Below are 22,009 nucleotides of genomic sequence, written 5' to 3'. Positions count from 1 at the left end.
TTATTTTGAGATTGTTGGTTTTTTTTGTGGGGCCAAGTTTCTTGAGCTTTGCCCTCTTTTTTGGGTATCTGAATGAGACTTTTTGGCCTCTGTGGTTTATGAGCAATATCATAAAGGTTAATTTTTGAATTTCTTTTAGCTTGGATTTGTTTTTGTTTAGTCAATGTGTATGCTCTTATATACATAACTTCATTCCAGGAAACGGAAATAAGGATGGACTTTTCTCTGTTCTTCTTAGAGACTACAAAGCACATGCTGCTGCTACATGCATGAATCGTCTAGCTAAATTGAGGTACTTATCTAGCACAAGTTTTTTATTTTTATTTTTTATAATTAAGTTCCTGTTAGTCCTTCTTGGTTGGTGTTTAATATAATTTGATCCATATTTATTAAATATGCTATGGTTTAAGCTTTTTAAGTGCAAATCTGGATCCTTACTTTTCCATGTTCTTTGGAACATAATACATGCACATTTGTGAATATTGTGTGCACTAAAGAAAAATTGCAATCCGTCCATCTTGGCTGGTGTTTAATATAATTTGATCCATATTTATTAAATATGCTATGGTTTAAGCTTTTTAAGTGCGTATCTATATGCTTACTTTTCTATGTTTGTTGTAATGTAATAAACACACCTTTGAGAATATTGTGTGCACTCAAGAGGAATTGCAATCCATGCTTGTTCGTTCTTTGTTTGATTGGCCCAGAGAGTGTGGGGTTTTACACATTGTAATTCTTAGCTAGAGTTCCATAACTCTATCCTTTCTGCATGATTTTTGAAATTTTTTACACACTGTCTTTATCATCGTGAGCATGAGGTGAATTTTCACATTAACAAAACTTCATTACTTAACAATAAATAAAGTTAATGATATTTTACATTATTGTTTGGTGACATGGATTCTGTTTGACTTAATTTGAATTTTTTACTAGTGATTTATTCCGACAGGGATTTTACTTGTATGCTAAATTATATGTATCTTTATTTAAGCCTCTTATCATCTACAATTTTTTTTTGGATTAGTAATAGAATTTATTAATATAAAAAAAATGAATTGCCCAAAGTATACAGGATGTATATGAATGGGGACAATACAATCAACTCCTCAAGTTACAAATATCAATCAAATCATAAATTGAAGATGAAGAAATACAACCCATAGTAGACATCCAAATCCAGTGCTACTGAGTTCTTAAAAAGAACAATATCCGGCATGCTTCTTTTGATGTCCTCAAAGCTTCGAGCATTCCTCTCTCTCCAAATACATGACATCACACAATGAGGAGAGGCTTTCCGAATAATACCATCTCTACGATTTCCAAATCACCCTTGCCTTGGGTGTGGGGAGTCAGTGGATCATCTTCTACTTCATTGTTCTGGCTGATACCATATTGTTCTGGAAAGACCAATTTCAATCTTTCATGCTGATGCATTATGTTTCTCTGTCTCTGTCTGTTCACCTCTCTCTAATTTTCCATTCTTTTTAGGTGCTATCTTTATTTAGTTCGAAGAATGGCTTGTCTCCTAATGTTCTCTGCTTGTTTTATGATAATTTTCTGCTTGCGGCTTCTACATAGCAAACCTAGCATTTGATTTTGTTGGCGAATAATGCTAATACCACAATAAAGCCCACAACTTTGCCACAACTTGCCCACGTGGCGAGCTGTGAGTGGTGGAGTAAAAGTGATGTGCCCACAACTCCATCCCTCACAGCTTGCCATGCGGGCAAGTTGTGGGTTTTGTTATGATACTATTCTTTGTTGGCTAGTTGTGTTTGAGATCATTTGAAATCTTGTATCTCATTATAGCATGGAAGTAAAGTTTGCCATCTCTCTCTCTCTCTCGATACATTTTTTGATGTGCTTTATGGAATAATTTAGTTCGCTAATAAGGTCAATGCTGATTATATCTAGTAAACAGACATATTGTTTGTTTATTTTTATTTTTTGATAAATAACGTAAGAATATTATTAATAATAAAAAAGATTGCCAAACCGAGTACATTGGGGATGTACTATGGGGGCACAAATCAGGAAACAAAAGAACAACGGTCAAGAAACAAAGAAAAGGAAGAACAAGAAAAATGAGAAAAAACCACACTCCATTCAAAGAGAGTGTGTAAGAAGAAAGACTTAATCTCCAGCAAAAAGCGTTCACAACCCTCAAAACTTCTAGCATTCCTTTCACACCAAATGCACCAAATCAAGCAATGAGGCACTAGTCTCCAAACATCAATATGACGATGTCGCACAAACTTTCCTTGTCAAGCCTCAAACAACTCAAGAACAGTATGAGGCATAACCCATTGAATACCAAACAAGTAGAAGACCATGGACCACAACTCCCAAGCTATGGAGCAATGAAGTAGAAGATGATCCATGGACTCCCCACACCTCTTACACATATAGCACCAGTCAAGCACCATCACTCGTCTTTTACGAAGGTTGTTTGTTGTTAAGATCTTACCTAAGGAAGCAGACGAAGAAAAGAAAGCCACCCTTGGAGGAACCTTCGATTGCCATATCATTCTCCATGGAAAGGAAACAAAAGTAGGAGGGTGGAAGGAGCTATAATAACCTCTAACCTCAAAACCTCTATTCCTTGTAGGTTTCCAACAAACCTTATTAGGACCAAACCCCTGCACTATCGAAGAATAGACCAATTCCATAAACCGGTCAAAGGCTTCTTCTTCCCAATCTTGTGGTGGACGACGAAATTGTACATTCCAGTGAAACCTCCCAGCAGACCAATCCATAACTTCAGCCACCGAGGAATCCTTTGACCTACTAAGACGATAAAGCTCTGGAAAGGCCTCTTGTAGAGTACAATCCCCACACCACACATGCTTCCAAAATTTCACTCTAGTACCATCCCCCACATCATAAATAAGGAATTTAGAGAAGTTCAACCAGCCACTTCTAATGTATCTCCACAGGCTGACCCCATAAGGACTTGTCACCTTTTCCGTACACCAACCACCCCAAATATTCCCATATTTTGCCTCTATAACCCTCCTCCATAAAGCATCAGTCTCCATGCCATACTTCCACAACCATTTACCTAGCAAGGCAGAATTAAAGTTCCCCAACCGTCTTATACCCAACCCCCCCACCTGCAAAGGCCTACAAACCTTGGCCCAATCAACTAAATGTATTTTAGGTTTACCATCAATCCCATTCCACAGAAAGTCTCTCTGTAATTTCTCCATATGCTTTGCCACCTTCCCTGGTAAAGGAAGAAGGGAAAGAAAGTATGTAGTGGATAAGAAAGGCTTCTCAAATGGTGTATAGTGACTATCTATGAATAATGTTCATATAGTGCTGTAAAAATTTGTTTTTTGGTTGGGGGGGTGGGGGGGGGGGGCACCAACATCATTCCAAAAGCTTTAGGTTGACCTTTGAGCTTATGAGATGTCTTGCAAAAGAAAGTGGGTGGAAATTGATTATGAGATTTTATGGAAGAGAAGTTGATAGTTGTGGGGAATTTTCTGGCTGACTGAAATTGATGTTTCACATTGCAATTTTAGTTTTCAGTTTGTTAGAGTAAGACAGTTTTCATGTTAAGTGAAGGGAAATCTTGGAAGCTGTGAACAGTGATGTGAATGGTAATAAGTTGAAATTTTTGGTTCTTATGATTGAATTGTGTGATTGAGGAAAGGGTTGGGCTTGGTAAAGTATGATTTTTATAATTTTAAAAGGTATCTAGGTATGGTAATGGTTTCAATTTGGTCTCTTCTTTTTAATTAAAAAATTTGTTCCAGAAAATACAAAAATGTTAAATAAGGAAAAGAAACACTCTTATTAAATGAGCTAAAGTGAAATCTTCAAACCATAACTATCAAATCTGTGGGATTTACTCAATAAGGGGGGGCTACAACCCATTATGAACTAGAGGAGTCTAATAAAAGCTTTTTTTGTAATTCATAAAGATGAGGAGATTGAGGAGAATGTTTCCCGTTGAATTGGACTATTGGAGAATGTTTCCCGTTGATTTTAATAAAACTGCTAAGGCAAACTACATAAAATGAGAATGCCAAGATGGAAAGGTTGGCATTATATGTTTAAAGTGGGGTTGGCACTCATTAATGAAAAAGTTGGGGAAGAATTTCCTAAAATGATTTTGCCTTTTGCACTGGGAGTCAGATGATGAAAAGTTATAATTTAAGTTATTTATTACTTTTTTTGGGGGCAAGGGGGGGTAGGGTGGGGATATTTGTTATATATAATATAAGCTGAAAGAGTGAAAGGCATGGAGGGAACTCTAGAATAGTGAGGGTTGAACTAGTGAAGGATATGATAAACAAGGATGTGTTGTAGTTATGACCTCTAAAATGCACTTTGAAGAGAATAAAACAAAATGCGACTACAGGATGTGAACAACCACCTTGGGCACTCAATCCATTCCAAAAAGTTTGCTGATATTTTTATCCCCGAATCCTATTTCTTGGGGAACTTTGTATAATAACTGCAGTTGAATATGTGTAACTTACTGTTTGTATTTGTAGAATGTCTGTAATTGCAATTCACTTAAAATGGTCTATGGGGATATGTGATGCTCATTTTCAATGATATAACATCTGGATCTGATGAAATGTAGATTCAACAGTTTCATGTGAATAATTGTGTAAGTACCTTGGGTGCAGTGCGCGGTGGATAGGTAACCATGGGTTCTCAATTGGGATTGATGATGTCCAACCAAGTAAATATTTGAATGAAAGGAGACTGGAAACAATCTCTAGAGGTTATCAAGGTTGCCATGAGAAAATAAAGTTTTACAATGAAGGAAAGCTACCGCCTGAAACCGGATGTGATGCTGCTCAAACACTAGAGGCTGAGATAACTAGAATTTTAAATAATATTCGAGACGAAACTGGCAAGGTAAAGTTCTAAAATTATTTATTTTTTTATTTTGATGAATTTCCTACTTGTATTTGTTTAAGGATTCCTCTAAGGAATGCTAATTATAAATATTCAAGTATTGCAATTGTATGTTTCTGATAACAAGTGTTGGAGAAGTTTGTTGTTTGAAAGGCTTCCCTTGCCATCAGCATTTGAAGTTTATTAAAATAATTTACAGGAGCAACTATATATATATATTGTTTTTTTTTTTTTTTGTTAGGTCTGCATGAAAGAATTACATTGGAGAAATAGTCCTTTGATTATGTCCCAGTGCGGTTCCAAAGGATCTCCTATCAACATCAGCCAAATGATTGCTTGTGTTGGCCAGCAATCAGTTGGGGGTCGTCGTGCTCCTAATGGGTTCATAGATCGGAGCCTTCCTCATTTCCCTAGAAAAGCAAAAACACCTGCAGTAAGTTTTGCAGCTCTTTATCATGAATGTCTTAATTATGCAAGAGCTTGCTATGTTCTTATCCTAGTTTTTCTTTGGGATCTTATACCCCAATCAGTAAGTTTTGCAGCTCGTTATCACGAACGGTTTTTGAAGGTTTTCTCTATGATTATGGATGGGCAGTGAATGATTAGTAACAAAGGCAGTTTATGACAAAAAATAAAAATAAATTAATAGGATTTGCAGATCTATAATACACTGGCAATGACATAGTATTTTGCATTGAATTTTTTTTATCATCACCTATACTGTGTAGGTGGCTGTATTTTTTATGTTACAAGGTCGTTTATTCTAAAATGACATGTCTATAGAATGGCTTATTTATGTTTAGATTTGTGAGGGGCTGGCTGGCGTTTATTCATTGGTTTCAATGGGAATGAGAAAAAAAATTAAGAATGAAAAAAAAAAAAAGGACTGATAACTTTTAAGAGAACAAAAATATCACCACTATTATACCCCACATTTAGCAAATTGTTTTTTTTCCGTGATATCCTTGACTCCTAGCATTAAGGAAAGCTCAAAGATATTAAATTCCTTGTATTAAGGAAGGTACGTCTGAAAGAAGATATGCTCCGCCACTTTAAATGTCTACCCTTGCCATCATGGCTGCCAAATCATTGCTATTTGTGCCATAGATGCTCTTAGAGAAATAGAAAGATGTTATTATGAGTTGTTCTTTTGTGTTGTATGGGTTTTACTCTTTTGGAAGGGTTGGGAAATTTTTAAGAAGTTTCTAGTGATGATGTGTCCCTGACCAGCTGTCCCATACAAGAATATTTGTTGTCCTATTGTAACCACCCTTTCCTATCTAAGAAATGAATGGTAAAAGGGCTTATCATCAATAGTTTCCAGCTCCTCCTTACTGTAAATATCATTTTTATTGTTTTCTTACCTTTTTCAAAAAGTTATCAGGGCAAAATATTTGAATTCCTAACATTCTTGTCTTTGGTTCTTGTCCATTTCAGTTTTTTTCTTTGAGCCTCAATGATTACTTTGATTAGCTTTAGTGGTTTTGGGTTAAAGATTTACTATCTTGACGATGTTGGAAGGTGATTGAACATGTTGGAACACTATCTTCTTCATTACCGTTATCAAAGTTGATGTTTTTCACTGTTTGACTGGAGTGTCTGGATGTTGGCTTGGTGGTTTGTTTGGCATTGTTTGGTGGATTTCCAACGCTATTAGGTGTTTTCGGCTATTGCCTTGACAATTCTGACATTGTCATGATGGTTTACTGGTGGTTCTTGAAGGAAACTATTGCAAGTTTGAGTGGCTCTAACTTGGGGATAAGTTATGCCGATCTAGGGGTTTTCAGAAGATTCTGAGTACCACCAGTGAAGTTGTCAGCTGGAGAAGACAGGGAAGACCCGTGTTTGGTTCACAGTGCGGGTTGTTCCTTATTTTGGATAAGGATAGCTTAATCCTGGTAGGGGTACCTAGTGTTTGGCAGAGTTGGCCATTTGGTATTTTTGGATCTCAACAATTGGGTGTCACTTATCCTGGCAAGGAAAGTTTGGGCGGCCTTGGAATAGTGCCATTTGGATGGTTGTCCCTCATTGTTTGATGTGGTGCATTTGGTGGGAGAGGAATAACCGGCATTTTGAGGATTCAGAAAAAACAGTTTCAGACCTTAAACTCTTCTTTTTTAAGATTCTTTTGGACTTGGTTGCAGTGTTTGTTCAAAGTTTCAGTTTACTTCCATGTACAAGAATAGTGCTTTAATGAATTTTCATTATTTATATATTTAAAAAAAATCTTATTCACCTTTGATCTTTTTCATGACACAAATTACACTTTTTCCCTTCATATAATGAGATAGAGAGTGAGGTCACGAGTTCAAGACTCACTAGGTGTGTAACCTTACCTATAAAACAAAATTAGAAGAAAAAGACTCATTTGATGCACCTCTATTTTCAATTTTCTTTTGGTAAGTGCACCTCTATCTTTCATGGGTTTTTTTAATTAAAACATGGGCTGACCCCTTTGTTTGATGTGGTGTATTTGGAGGGAAGGAAATAACAGGAGCTTTGAAGACACAGAGTGAACTATGCCTGATCTCAAGTTATATTCTTCTTTAGAACTTTATTGGATTGGTTGTCAGTTTTGTGGTGTCATTCTTTATATTCAGTTGTTGATTTGATAGATTTATGTAATTTATGTGATTTACTGTATGGTCCCCATATACTCCCTCTATATTGGGGTGACTTTTATTTATTTATTTATTTTTATATCAATAAAGCTTTATTACTTTAAAAAAAAAAAAAAAAAAGGATTTAATTTTTGTTGTTGTTATGGCTCCAAGGAGCATTAGCATATAGTTGTACAAATCTTGTAGTTAATTGGGTAATGCATTTTGAGAAGACGTATGATGATTTGTTTACTGATTGAAACCTACTCCAAAAATTATCTAAATCCCCATTTTTTGTCGAGTTAGTTAATTAAAGTATATATTTAAATTATTGAATATTAGGATAACACGGATATAGATTCATTATATTGTTTTAATTGTTCATCTAATTTGCAAATCATGTGTATTGAAGCATTTAGAAACCTTCTGTTATTTTTGATGCAGGCCAAAGGCTTTGTTGCTAATTCTTTCTATAGTGGTTTGACAGCCACTGAATTTTTTTTCCATACAATGGGAGGTCGAGAAGGCCTTGTGGATACAGCGGTATAACTATTCTACCTAGCTTTCCAATTATGATTAATTGTGGAAATTTAAATATATATGTTGTGTTTTTACCAATTTTCCTAACTGCATGATATGGCTTTATCAGAAACTTTGTGGAACTTTTTACTCTGAAGATAATCAAAACAATAAGCTTTTGTTATTCTTTTGCTATGAAGAAGTACCATGAGTTGCATCACTCTCATAAGTGTGAAAGGAGTTCTCAACTTGTGGCTAGGTTGTTCTCTCACTGATATTACCTTGAGATAGCATATAAGCATCATGTGTGAAAAATTACTGATTATTAGTATTATGCATGTGCGATGCATGGTTTAATCTAAAATCATATGTAAATGAAAAAATATATTTTAAATATTTTATATTTTATATATTATATATATATTTTTCCTTTTACAAAATCATATGTAAAAGGGAAAACTTATTTTATGTTAATTTATCCTCTTTTTATCCTCAAAATACAGATTAAAACTATCCAAATTTTATCCTTAAAAGCTGATAAGGATAATTCAATTAAAAAAAATGATAAGAAGAAAAGAGACGTGTTAAAAAACTGTAAAAAAACAGTTAGTAGTAAAAGTTTTTAAGTTAATATTGTAAAAAAAAAAAAAAAAAAGTTATTAAGTTAATACAAAAGTTGCAGTACACATGGAAATTAGTTATGATATTCATTTGGCGCAACCACAACTTTTAAGCCCAAACTTCTATTATATTAGTATGTTATATCATATGATTAAGGACAAAAAGTTGGTGATTTTCCAAAAAAAAAAAAAAAGGTGATCCCTTAATATTTTCTATTAGAATTCTACTTATATAAAAGTTATGTAATCCATAATAGACTTGGATAGTCATTAATTGAATATATTGCAAAATATTAAAAAAAAAAAAAAAACAATAATAACAAAAAACAAATTTATGATGGTAAATTTTACCAATGAAAGGAAGATAAATGTGATTAGAATAAAGAGATAACGTACCTTAAGGATATGTGTTATAGGTAATTAAGTTGTATCCATTATCCATTGACCTTTTTTTTAATTGAGAATTATTTCCTTTTAAGAAGTCTTTTAGTTGTAGGACTACAATAATGGTAAAAAATTGTAGTTCACATGGAAATTAGTTAGGATATCCATTTGATGAATTAAAACTAATATTAAATTTTATTTTAATTTTTTGTTGTTGAAATTTTTGGTAATAGAATTTTAAATTTTTTGAAACTTAGATGATGGACTTTACCTAAATTAAACTATCCTTGAAAAAAAATTCAAGGAAATATATCCTAACAATTAATTTAAAAAACTATTGTAATAATTAATGAGAGTGTACACTTGTCACGGTGAGGAAATAGCCACTTGGTGCAACCATTGCTTCTAGGACCCAAATTTTATTATATAGTATATGATATGATTTTGTATATGATATGATTTTCCAATGGCTGATCAGCCAGAAGCAGATGAACTCGTATACCTCTTAAAGACATAATTAACCTCTTCCAAAAAAGAGAGGGAGAAAACCCAAAGTGGAAAAAGCTATCCTCTACCTACCCTATCCCTATTAATAATTTATTTGATTACTACCCTTTTTTTTTCCTGTCTTTTATCTTTTAAAATTTTCTGCTAATTGCTTTGGAATTTTTTACTACAAACAATGAGAACAAGACAGATCTATGCATTCCTTGCAAGACTCTTGCTCCTTACTGCGACCCATTAGAAAAGTCCATAGACATGCAGAGTTGCCATCCATGTACAATCAATTCTTTGTGCATAAAAATTACCACTAAGGAAAAAATTGGAGTCTCCAAAGGCAAAAATTTGAGCTGAACTTGACCAAATCAACAAATTACCACTGCCAGGTTTTTGATGGGAAAATATGGAGAGGGCTATCTTCCATAGTTAGCCATAGCAATGAGTGGCCTCTAGGGTTGAGGAGAGGAGGAAAAAAGGGGGGGTGGGGGGAGTTCCCTAAGGTTGACACCTAGGAAGCACGGACACTAATACGGGTACAGGTACGACACGGTGACATGAACAATTTTTGTAATTATAACATGACACGGCGGATACAATACCGGTATTACACCGGTACAACATGGGTACGGCACCCCAAATGAAGTGTTCGTGCTTCCTAGGTTAACACTATTGCTGCTACCTTATGCTTTGGGGTGGGTTTCTGGTTTGAATCAACCAGAAGACAAGTCAGCTTTGGGCTTTAAAACCATTATATCGCTTTGATTATTGCAGGTAAAAACGGCTGACACTGGATACATGTCACGAAGATTGATAAAAGCGCTTGAGGACCTATCTATCCATTATGATGATACAGTACGGAGTGCAAGTGGATGTGTAGTTCAATTTCGTTATGGAGATGATGGCATGGATCCTGCATATATGGAAGGAAAAAATGGAGCTCCTTTGAATTTTGACCGATTGTTTTTGAAAGCCAAGGTTTGACACCCTGCCTTTGTCATGATTTTGAAATTTGTGTGATCTTCTTGGAGATGAGTTGATAGCGTCCATTTACAGGCTACATGTCCTGCTGGAGGGAATGCATGTCTTTCTCCTTCTGAAGTGTCTGAAAGAGTGGAAAGCAGGCTTTCAGAGGATGATATGACTCCTGAGGGTGGTTGTTCTGTGGCATTTAAAAATTCTTTCAAGTTTTTCTTGGATGAATATGTAAAATCTCTAACAAAAACAAGGGAGACATTGGAATCAGTTGAAAGTCTTGCTGGAGAGGAAAATTCAGAAATTCGGGAAAGAGTTATCAAAAATATATCTGGAGTTACCCCTAAACAGCTAGAGGTACTAAATGTTATTTTCTCAATAGTTTGCTTGCAGATGTCCTTTTTTTAAAGCCTTTTTAAGGGAAAAAATTGAAAATCTTATTTAATGCCAATGCTTCACTCATTAAATTTGAAGATCAAATGTGATAGGCCTGCTTCTGATCATGCTTGTCATTTTCACATATTGATGTATGTAACACTGTTTGGTTGTAGCTAGGTGAAAAGAAGAGAAAGGAAAGAGTAAGGAATTGGAAAGAAAATAATTTTCTTTAGGTGTTTTTGGATGTAGGGAGGAAAGGATAGAAGAAAAGAGTAGTATATATATTTCCTTCGTTTGCTTCCAAAGGGAAGGGAAAGGGACCGTATATGTTTTTATCTTTATGCCCTTATATTTAATTTTGACATATTTCTCCACTTTTATTGTGTAGTTTGCATGAATTATAAAAATAAAAATTATGTGCTTTTTTTGTATTCATTGGACCGTTGTAGTCAAAGGCGAGCCAGGTGCCCGCCTAGGCAAACCTTAAAGGGCTCTAAAGTGAGGTGCTCGCTTTAGAGCCTAGGCAAGCAAGACAATTGCCTTAAGCCATGAAAAAGGCGCTAAGGTGAGACCTTGATATACTAGTTGTTTACATAGTTTTGGTATTGTAAAGTCCACAAAGCTTCACTTCCCTCCCGTTCCCTCGTCATGGGCATGTTAGTAATTTTAGACTTATATGCGTTAAAAAGCTTTTTTAAACTTGAAAACTAATGGTTTTCTCCTCCTTTGTGGCTATTCTGTACTTTGTATGCAGTAGAGTTGCACTCTTTGTTTCTCTGGTATAGATCTTTTACAGTGCCGCCCCACAAACAACAACCCCCCCCCCCCCCCCCCCAAAAAAAAAAAGATGCAAGATAGGTGCATCTAATACAATTTTCTCTCTTACCCATGGTTTAGGTTTTCTTGAATACCTGCATCTCTCGTTATCATTTAAAAAAAATAGAAGCTGGAACTGCAATTGGAGCAATTGGAGCTCAAAGTATTGGAGAGCCAGGGACGCAGATGACACTTAAAACTTTTCACTTTGCTGGAGTTGCAAGCATGAGTATCCTTGATTGATTAATATTTTGTTGGAATGTTTAAATATACTCTAGTTAAAATTTCCAAAGGCATTTGGCCATTTACTTGTTGGATTTCAATGTTATCCTTTGACTCTTATTTAGACATTACACTTGGAGTTCCTCGTATCAAAGAAATAATAAATGGAGCCAAAAAGATCAGTACACCCATCATCACTGCAGCACTCAAGTCTGATAATAACGTGAATACTGCCCGGATGGTAAGAGGTCGAATTCAGAAAACAAATTTAGGCCAGGTATGGGATGAATTCATTAGAGGAATTTTTTGTGTATTTCACATTGGCTTTCAACATGATATTTGTTATTAATTGAAGTTTACAACATGTAAGAGTGCTAGCATCAGCCATTCTAAAATTATGCTATTTTGACACACTAAAAAGTTACTTTGTCTATTTTAACACATTACTTTACAATACACCATACATCACATGTTCTTTTTTAAGATTACAACACATTAGAATAACCTTAAAATTCCCTCTGTATAAAATAAAAATAAAAAAAATCCCTAGCCACCCCAACAGCCCACCACCACCCCATCAGATCAGAACCCACCCCTACAACTACCACTACTGCAAATCCACTTCCAACAACCACCACCAAAAATCAACTACAAATTGCAAACCCATATAAAAAACCCATCAACACCAAAACCCAAATGCCACAATTCTCGGAGAACCACCACCGAAACCCAAATGCCAACAAAGAACCCAAACCACCAACAATTGGACCACGCCATAACCCATTCCAAAAACCAAAGAAAATCAACCCAGTATTCACGGGTTGCGGTGCCGATCTCCATGGCGCCTGATCTCTGCTAGCGAGGTCTGAGAGAGACAGGTGTGGTCTGCGAGGAGATAGAGTGAGAGAGTAGAGATAAAAGAAAGAGAGGCAAATGGTAGGGAGAGAGAATTAGAATAAAATAAAGGAAATATTTTTTTACAATTTCTACTGTACCATTCTATTATCAGAACGGTAGTGTAGATCAATGCCAGAATTTATAGCATTTGGAACATGTGATATGGGTGGATTTTTTGTGTGCTAAATGCTAAAAATTTAGCATTTAGCACATATAATGCTAGTGCTCTAACACTCTAGATTCATGCAAGTTAATTAATTTTATTTACATTAGAAGTCTTCCTTCATGTACAAATTTTGTCTTGCATCCCCTTCTGCTCTCTGTTAAGTGTCAAGTATGATTTTAGTGACCTATTTGACCTTCCCCTCATGATGCAGGTTGCTAAGAGTATAAAACTTGTAATGACTTCAAGATTAGCATCAATAATTGTCACACTTGATATGGAGAGAATTCGAGATGCACAATTGTGTATTGATGCTAATAATGTGAAAGAATCAATTATACAAGCAAAAATCAAAGTGAAGAACGAGGTGAGCATTTGTTTTGGTAGTTTTTAACTTTTAACTCTCCTTACCCTTTTATGCTCTTAATATTTCAAGATCATATAATTCTGCAGCATATTACGATTTTGGATGGTGGGAAGTTGGAAATTCGTCCTTCAGAAACCGATAGAAGTAAAATGCATTTTCATCTCCACTCTCTTAAAAATGTGCTTCCAACAGTTATAGTAAAGGTAAAACTTCTAGAGTTTCCGTAATTTATCATCTGATGAAAGTCTTTGATGCACATCTTTTCCTTTCCTGTTTTATTTTCAAAACCATCCTGGATCACAAGCGTATTCACTACTTTATGGTTGACAGGGTTTAAAAAGTGTCGAGCGTGCCATTATTAAGAAAGAAGAAAATAAAAAGATGAAGACAATCAAGTATGGTCTTCTGGTAGAAGGGTTAGTTCATTATAACACTTACTACAATGGAGCTCCTAATGAAAAAAAAAAAAGTGTTCTTGAGTAAAGTTTCCGAGTCTTTGTGGGCTTGGGGGTCTTGTTTTTTTTTTTTTGTTCTATGAAACTATATACTGCTGTTTTCACTATATTTTCATATTTATTTCTTATAATGAGAGAAATTGCCGACCCCTTATTAAAATTTTTTTTCCCCAGCAAATTCTATATTAATTTATGTTTGCATTGAATGTGGTGCCAAGTTGCTTTTTCTTTTGATTAATTACTTTTATGTTTTGATGTTGGTATGACATACCAACATCAAAGCATTATATGAAGCATGGACACACCAAAAAGGGTAATGTGTCAGTGTCTGATATGGGTACACACATGGGGCTGCATGTGTGTCCCGAGTGTACACTGAAATTCTAATGTTGACATGGCCTGGACACAGTCACAACTCGGTAAGGATACTGCTGATAAAAACAAAAAAAAAGAAGGAAAAAACGTAGATCTTTTCTAGCTGCCACGATCTCCACTGTCCATAGATCTGTCCTTAGTCTTCAAATTTCGTTCTCTCCCCATTGCAGTGCCTGCCTTAGATTTGATGTTCGATCAGCCACCGGGACCCATCAACAGACCATTGCAACTCTCTTGCCCTCACTCTTCTCTTTTCTCACACCTCTCTCACCCTCTTTGGTGATGGCAGCCCATCGCACCTCTCTTGCCAGCACCCCTCTCTGTTCTCTGATACTTTTTATTTAAATTTTTTTAATTCTAGAACTAATGAATAGTGACTACTATTCTAAAGTGTAGGAACTAATGAATATTAAATGGGGAGAGAACGAAATTTGAAGACTAAGGACAGATCTATGGACAGTGGAGATCGTGGCAGCTAGAAAAGATCTACGTTTTTTCCTTCTTTTTTTTGTTTTTATCAGCAGTATCCTTAACGAGTTGTGACTGTGTCCAGGCCATGTCAACATTAGAATTTCAGTGTACACTCAGGGGACACACATGCAGCCCCGTGTGTGTACCCATATCAGACACTGACACATTACCCTTTTTGGTGTGTCCATGCTTCATATAATGTTTTGATGTTGGTATGTCATACCAACATCAAAACATAAAAGTAATTAATCAAAAGAAAAAGCAACTTGGCACCACATTCAATGCATTTGTTTTAATTATTGTATAGTCATTGGAGCTCTGTTTGTTTATCTATTTTTATTAATTGATATAATGAATAAAAATAATGTTATTATGTAGATCATTTACTTGCATTTAGGGGCGGAACTAGAATTTTGAAGATTTTAACTAAATTTAAGGGTAATTTTTTAATTATTGAAAAGTTTGGGGGGGCCATGGCCCCCACAACTCAATGAGTAGTTCCGCCCTTGCTTGCATTATTCTATTTTATTTATTAAATTGAATTATTTGACTGCTACTAGTAAAATTAGATATGCTTTTGGACATTTTGATGGTTGTTCATTATTTTTAAAACCTAAAGTAAACATAATTTATTCCTTAAAATATGCCTAAATATAAATGTTAATTAATTAATTAACTACCGTATCCCCAGCGCATTGTACCCTAGTTTTTTTAAGAAATGGCATATCCGTGTCAGGTTGTATCGGTGTCCATGCTTCCTATGCCTCCGTCCCTTTCTAAAGATCTAAATGTGTTCCTTGTTGGTTTTCTTTTGATCACAAAGCTAGTGGTGGAAATGGCACTTTGAAGTGTCATGCCTCAACTGATGAAGCATTAAAAGTCAATCAATTTTTTTGTGAATTTGACGTGTTACAATTTGAATGGTTGAAATTGCTTTGAAATAGCTACCTTCTATGTATGCCTTGAAATGAAAAATGTCAAGAGCACGTTAAATCTAATAGCCATTTCAAGTGACACCATACTGTTCTTTACCCCTTTCTAAAATTTTAGTGCAGATCTTGGCATCAACTAAATCACTTTTAATCCAGAGAAAATCAAAGCCATGAAAATAAAATCTCAGTCACCAACTGCTGTTGATGTGGAGGAATGATCTTTTCCTTTTGAACTACATCCCATCAAACAGAGCCCAATAACTCTTAATGCTATCTCCTGCCACTGATCTTGCCTCGGCTACACTTCTCAAACAGTAGAGAAAACAAAATGATGTAGTTCTCTAGCAGCTGAATAGTGTAAATGATTTTTAGTATTGCTCCATCCCTGAAGTGCATTCTCTACTAGTTAGTTTTGATATGTCCTCTCTTGATTAGATTTTCTACCTGATGAAATCTCCTTAACTCCACTTTCCACTCAAATGAATTTCACTTTGGTAAACATTCCAATCCTGCCAGATACTATGAAATTGCATAGTTTTCTGTTCATGACCCTTTAGAATCTTATAATTACTTGATCTCGGGGGGGATGGACCTCCAAGCTAGATAGAGGGGTACATGGGTGTGGTTTGTGGAGAAGTATCCGAATGGGTTGGGAGGTTTTTAGCAAAAATATTCAGTTTGAGGTAGGGGTGGGGGATAGAGTGAAGCTTTGGACAGATCAATGGTGTGGGGAGTCTCCACTTCACTTAATCTTTCCGGGTGTGTATAGGATTGCTTCCAATAAAGAGGCATCAGTGGCTTCCTCTCTTGAATGGTTAGGGATTGAGGAATGGAGAAGTTGGGATGTTCGTTTCATTCAGAGACCAAATGATTGGGAAATGGGTGGTGCGGATGAATTTCTCTGTACTTTGGGTTCTAATTTACCTCATACTGAGAATGGAGATCATATGTGATGGAAGTTGATGAAGAATGGGGATTTTGACATCCGATCGTTTTATAATAAGTTAAGAAACCCCTTGCCCATAATCTTTCCTTGGAAAGGTGTTTGGAAGGTTAAGGCTCCTCGGCGAGTTTCTTTCTTTGTGTGGACTGTTGTATGGAATAAGATCCTTACAGGTGACAATTTGAGGGGTAGAGGGATGGATTTTGTTGACTGGTGCATTATGTGTCGTTGTAATGGAGAGATGGTAGATCATTTGCTACTTCATTGTGGTAAGGCTTACCGGTTGTGGAGTTTGGTTTTTAGATCTTTTGGGATTTCTTGGGTCTTGCCAAAATCCGTTGCGGATGCTCTCTTTGGTTGGTGGAATTGGCCTAGAAAGCATTCGTCTAGCATTTGGAATTTAGCTCCGTTGTGCTTAATGTGGTCTCTATGGAGGAAACGAAATTGGAGGACGTTTGAGGACATGAAAAGTTTTGATGACCAGCTATTGGCTTCTTTTAATGGCTCACTTTTTGACTGGTCTAGGGCTTGGGGAATCACCACTAGTGATTCTCTCCCTATGTTCCTTAGCTCTGTCCTTTGTAATTAGTAGCTTTTCTTTTTTCTTTGTTCTTTTTCCTGTTCTTTCTCTGCCTTATGTTTTTCTGCATAAGGTAGTGTTCCTAAATATACATCCTTATTACTTATCAAAAAAAAAAGAAATTACTTGATCTCAGAATCCTCTCCTTTAGTTGGTCTTAGTCACTTGTTTGCTGTCCATATGCCCGATCTCTTAGCTTTATGTAGGCATTCCCACCCCTTCGCATTCATGAGTTACCATTAATGAGGCTTCTTAATAAACTTCAAAAGTTTATGCCTTGAATACTTGGAGTTCTTCAAAACCTCTTCCCAAAACTTACTCCATTAACTACAAAGGCCCCCAGAATTCCTTCATCTCAAATTCCAATAAGCAAAGTTTCTTTGTTTTCAGCACGTGCATTAGAGAGATCATCAATTGGGAGATCAAGTTGCAAAATATATTAGAAGGATACATAGGATTGAATTTTTTTTCTTAGTAAAAAAAAATATTTATGTTCAACTGCTTCAATTGAAATTGGTTTTTCTGTATTAATTGCCATAATTCTTCTTATTAGATGTGAAATGATTGTTAGAATCACTTAGAAAAGAAGACATAAATGATTGTCTAGTCCTCTTATTGATGTTTTTCCTTGGAAGAGTATTTGGTGTGTAAAGGTGCCTAAAGGGTGCCTTTCTTTTTATGGATAGCCACTCAGAGTGGGATACTTACCGTTGATAATCTTGTTAAGAGAGTTTAGTCCCTAGTTAATTGGTGTTGTTGCAATGGGGAAACCATGGACCATCTTTTGCTCCACTGTAAGTTTGCTCATGCTTTATCGAGTGAAGTTTTTTTGGTGTTTGGGATCTGGTGGGTGATACCAAAGACGGTTGCTTCTCTTCTTTTTTGCATGTAGGAATTGGTTTGGGGAACACTTGTCCAATATTTGGAATATGGTTCCAGCATGTATAATGCAGTTGGTTTGGCAGGAACGCAATACCCATACTTTTGAAGATATTGAGAGACCTTTAGATCTTTTCAAAGGTGTGGGGAGTCTGCGGACCACCTTCTTCTTCATTGCGCAATAGCTTACAGGTTGTGGACAATGGTGTTTTATCTATTTTGGGCTCCAATGGGTTATACCAAAGAGGGTTATCGATTTATTCTCTACATGGCAGGGACCCTTTGGAAAGCATAGAAATATAGCCTTCTGGAAGGCTGTGCCACATTGCATCTTGTGGTGTTTGTGGTGTGAATGGAATGCTAGAAGTTTTGAGGGATGTGAATAGTCTATCCTAGATGTTAAAGCCTTCTTCTTTCGTACCTTGTTAGACTAGAGTTTCTTTTAGAAATGATCGAGCATTGTAGTTTGAAAGTTCAATTGTACTACACCTAGTGTACTGGGTTTTTTTTTTTTTTTTGGTAAATAAAATTATTTTGTTACTCATCAAAGAAAAAAAAAATTTCTATTTGGTTCTTTGTTTCAGTGGACTCATATGTGGGGTTTTACGTAATGTATTTCCATTTCTAATTTTCTACAATCTGTTAGCTTTAGTTCTTGAGTTATTTGTATTTGTTTCATGTTCTGAGTGTTCATCATTGTGAACACGATGTTATTTTATTTCAATAAATTTCTTATTACCTATCAAAAAATAAAGGATAATTTATAATTTATCACTGCTGCAATAGCAAGCAAGAAAACAGAAAACCAGTTGGCTTATGTCATATGACATCTTGCACAACATCAAAAATTAATAGACAGTATTCAAATTGTAGTCATTTTTCGTTTTGCTATATGTTGAAAGCTGTTCTTTCATTTATTCTTAATATATGTCATGCTTCTTTTTAGCTCGGGTCTTCAAGATGTTATGGGCATTGAAGGAGTAGATGGTCGTAAAACCACAAGTAATCATGTCATTGAAGTGCAGCAGACACTTGGCATTGAAGCTGCAAGGAAGTGTATTATTGAGGAGATAAAATATACAATGGAAAGTCATGGAATGAACATAGACATTCGCCATATGATGCTCTTATCAGATGTGATGACATTTAGGGTGAGTCTTTCACCCCTTTCTGTATCATTGTGCTCACTCTTTCCCATAATGTGTTTCTCTGTCACGAAGACTATATTGAAGAAGAATATTATTCCCAAAAACAGGGTGAAGTGCTTGGAATCACAAGATTTGGAATCCAAAAAATGGGCAAGAGTGTGTTGATGCTGGCTTCATTTGAGAGGACAACAGATCACCTTGTCAATGCTTCTGTAAATGGTAGGGTTGACAGGATTGAAGGAGTAAGTGAATGCATAATCATGGGTATACCAATGCAGATAGGCACTGGAATGCTCAAAGTTAGACAAAGGTAAGAATGCAGTATTTACTATTCAGCATCTTAGTGTGGTCAATAGCAACTGGTTTATACATAGTACATTGATTCATACACATCACTTTATTTGATGAACCATGTTATCAAGAACCCTAAAAAAGCATTTAACGCTGTAGAAATTTCATAGAAATGCTTTCAATGTTTCAGCAGAAAAAAAATCTTTACTTCTATTTCATCCTTTTGCCCAAGATACCCTTACTTTATTTATAAATTTTGTCTAGATTTTTACCATTAACTAACATACAATTATGGATTCCATAAGAGGGGCGCTTAGCACATCAAAAGCATGGGCTAAGGCCTGGTGCAACATTCAAGAAATAATTAGCGGAAAAATACATAAAGACCTCTGAACTTTGTATCATAATCAAACTAGCCCCTATTGTTCTAATTTGAATAGTCCCTAAAGTTGGAGAAATGACAAAATTGCTCCTTTTACATTTCCTTTGGTTGAGCAAATGGAAAATTCTATCACGTGCATTGCACATGATATTATTTTAATAAAAATTTATTTTCAAATTAAAATGTAATAAATTTTTTTTTTTAGATTAAGTTTTTTTTTTCTCCTTCTCAATAACTTCTCCCTTAATGTTGGGAAGATAATGCTTAGGGAGCCTCCAATTAAGTAGTTAATATAATATATAGGGACACCACTTAAAAAGATTAAGATTATGAGTTTGGGTCCAACTATGTTATATTAACCACCAACTCTTGTTATTATTATTCAATTTGGGACTTCACTCACATGTTTGTACCCAATGCCTACGCAAAATCTTCTCTAATTCTCCTCTTATCTTCAAACTTAACTGATTTTCTCTCAAACAAACTTCAACTCTCTTCAGCCTATGGATGTGGCAATTTGGTCACTGGTGTAACCTAAAGGTGGTGGCTGGGTATTCATGTGGAGGCAGTTGGGGTTTTTTGGAGCGGTAAATGTTGGAGACATTTGGGTTCTTTGGTTTGTGGTCGAGATTGGTGGCTTGGGGTGGGGCCACCTTAGCCAACTATGAATGGGCTTGGAAGTGCCCTGCCATGAGCTGATTTGGAGTTAGATGGACTGAATTGGGTGACAACAGCAGCGTCAATTTGGGTTCTGATTAGTGTGTGGGTGTGATCTTGAAATTTTTTTTTGTTATTGTTTCTTGATTTGGGTTCCGATTGGTGTGTTTTTTTTTCTTTTTTTGGATTTAGTGTGCAAACAAGTGGAAGAAGTACAAGTGAATTTCTTATCATTATAAATTTGCATCAAGGATCAACATAAAGCCTCACTTTGCACTAGTGATGGATGAGCTCACTAAATTGATACTAAATTGATTCAAGAGGGAAGTCCCTTGGTATATGCTTTATGTAGATGATATAGTCTTAGTGGATGAAACTAGAATTTGAGTTAATATCAAGTTAAAAATTTGACAAGACACTCTAGAATCTAAAAGCTTTCGATTAAGTTGGACTAAAATAGAGTACATGGAATGTAAGTTTAGTAAAGGTAGAAACACAAATAAAGAGCTGGTAATACTTAATGGTCAAGAGATATTAAAGAGCGAGAGCTTTCTATATCTTGGATCAATAATCCATAGAGATGGAGAGATTAAAGAGGATGTGAATCATAGGATAAAAGTAGAGTGTGGATGAAGTGGAGAAGCGCATAAATCAGAGAATATCTATTGAGTTAAAAAGAAAATTCTATAAGACTGCTATACGACCAGCTATGCTCTATGGTACCGAATGTTGGGTTGTTAAGAAGTAACATATTCATAAAAATGAGTGTAGCTGAAATGAGAATATTAAGATTTATAAATGAAAATACATGGAAAGGTAGGATCTGAAATGAGGAAATCCGCTTAAAGATAGGGATAGCTCCTATTGATGAAAAGATAAAGGAAAGTCATTTGAAATGGTTTGATCATGTTTAGAGGAGAGCAGTAAGAACGAGTGAGTCGGTTTAAGTTGAGAGAACAAAAAAAGGTAAAGAGAAAACCCAAAATAATATTAGTAGAAGTAATAAAAAAGACTTATCAATTAAGGAAGCAACCAAGAGTATGACTTTAGATAAAATAGAATGGAAGAAAGGAGTACATGTGACTGACCCTAACTAATCTATCGATGATTCATAGATCCAAAATTTTTGTATTAAGGCTTGTTATTGGATTCAGACCAAGGGGTGGTGGTGAGCTTAAGGGAGCTGGGTGTGATTTTTTGTTTGGGTTTCTATTGATGTGTGTAGGTGTGAGTTTCTGTTTCAGGCTGGTATTTTTGTTTAGGGGAGGGTCGATTGGGTGATTCTGGCTGCAGCATGGATTGCATGTTTGTTGGTGATTCTTGGTTGCCAGAGAGTGAGATGAAAGGAAGACAAGATAGGGGAAAAACTTTTATATAAATATATATATATATATATATATTTTTTAAATTTAATCAAAATGCTATCACATGCAATGGTGCTCACATGATAACAATTTCCATCCACCTAACTAACGTAAATGTAGCGATTTAATCCTCTTCCATGCTTTAAGGACTAAACATTTCAAGTTAAAATAAGGGTTAATTTGGTCTTTTTGCATTTTTCCCAAGAATTAATTTT

At 35.4% G+C, this 22,009-nt stretch overlaps 1 protein-coding gene across 1 annotated transcript in view; it reads left to right on the top strand.

Annotated features, from left to right (window-relative positions):
- LOC115994014 (DNA-directed RNA polymerase III subunit 1) overlaps positions 1–22,009 on the top strand; it is a 33,390-nt gene that overhangs the window by 10,089 nt on the left and 1,292 nt on the right. Inside the window, exons 14-26 of the mRNA XM_031118025.1 lie at positions 199–292; positions 4,644–4,878; positions 5,120–5,311; positions 7,923–8,021; positions 10,274–10,477; positions 10,556–10,831; positions 11,750–11,897; positions 12,016–12,167; positions 13,165–13,317; positions 13,404–13,520; positions 13,648–13,733; positions 18,899–19,103; positions 19,208–19,410. Coding sequence (XP_030973885.1) covers positions 199–292; positions 4,644–4,878; positions 5,120–5,311; positions 7,923–8,021; positions 10,274–10,477; positions 10,556–10,831; positions 11,750–11,897; positions 12,016–12,167; positions 13,165–13,317; positions 13,404–13,520; positions 13,648–13,733; positions 18,899–19,103; positions 19,208–19,410 — 2,164 coding nt within the window. The remainder of the gene's footprint in view (positions 1–198; positions 293–4,643; positions 4,879–5,119; positions 5,312–7,922; positions 8,022–10,273; positions 10,478–10,555; positions 10,832–11,749; positions 11,898–12,015; positions 12,168–13,164; positions 13,318–13,403; positions 13,521–13,647; positions 13,734–18,898; positions 19,104–19,207; positions 19,411–22,009) is intronic.

The sequence above is a fragment of the Quercus lobata genome, chromosome 6, assembly GCF_001633185.2.
Source record: "Quercus lobata isolate SW786 chromosome 6, ValleyOak3.0 Primary Assembly, whole genome shotgun sequence".
Taxonomy (NCBI): domain Eukaryota; kingdom Viridiplantae; phylum Streptophyta; class Magnoliopsida; order Fagales; family Fagaceae; genus Quercus; species Quercus lobata.
The sequence above is the reverse complement of the archived record's forward strand: the minus strand, read 5'-3'. Positions and strand labels throughout refer to the sequence as shown.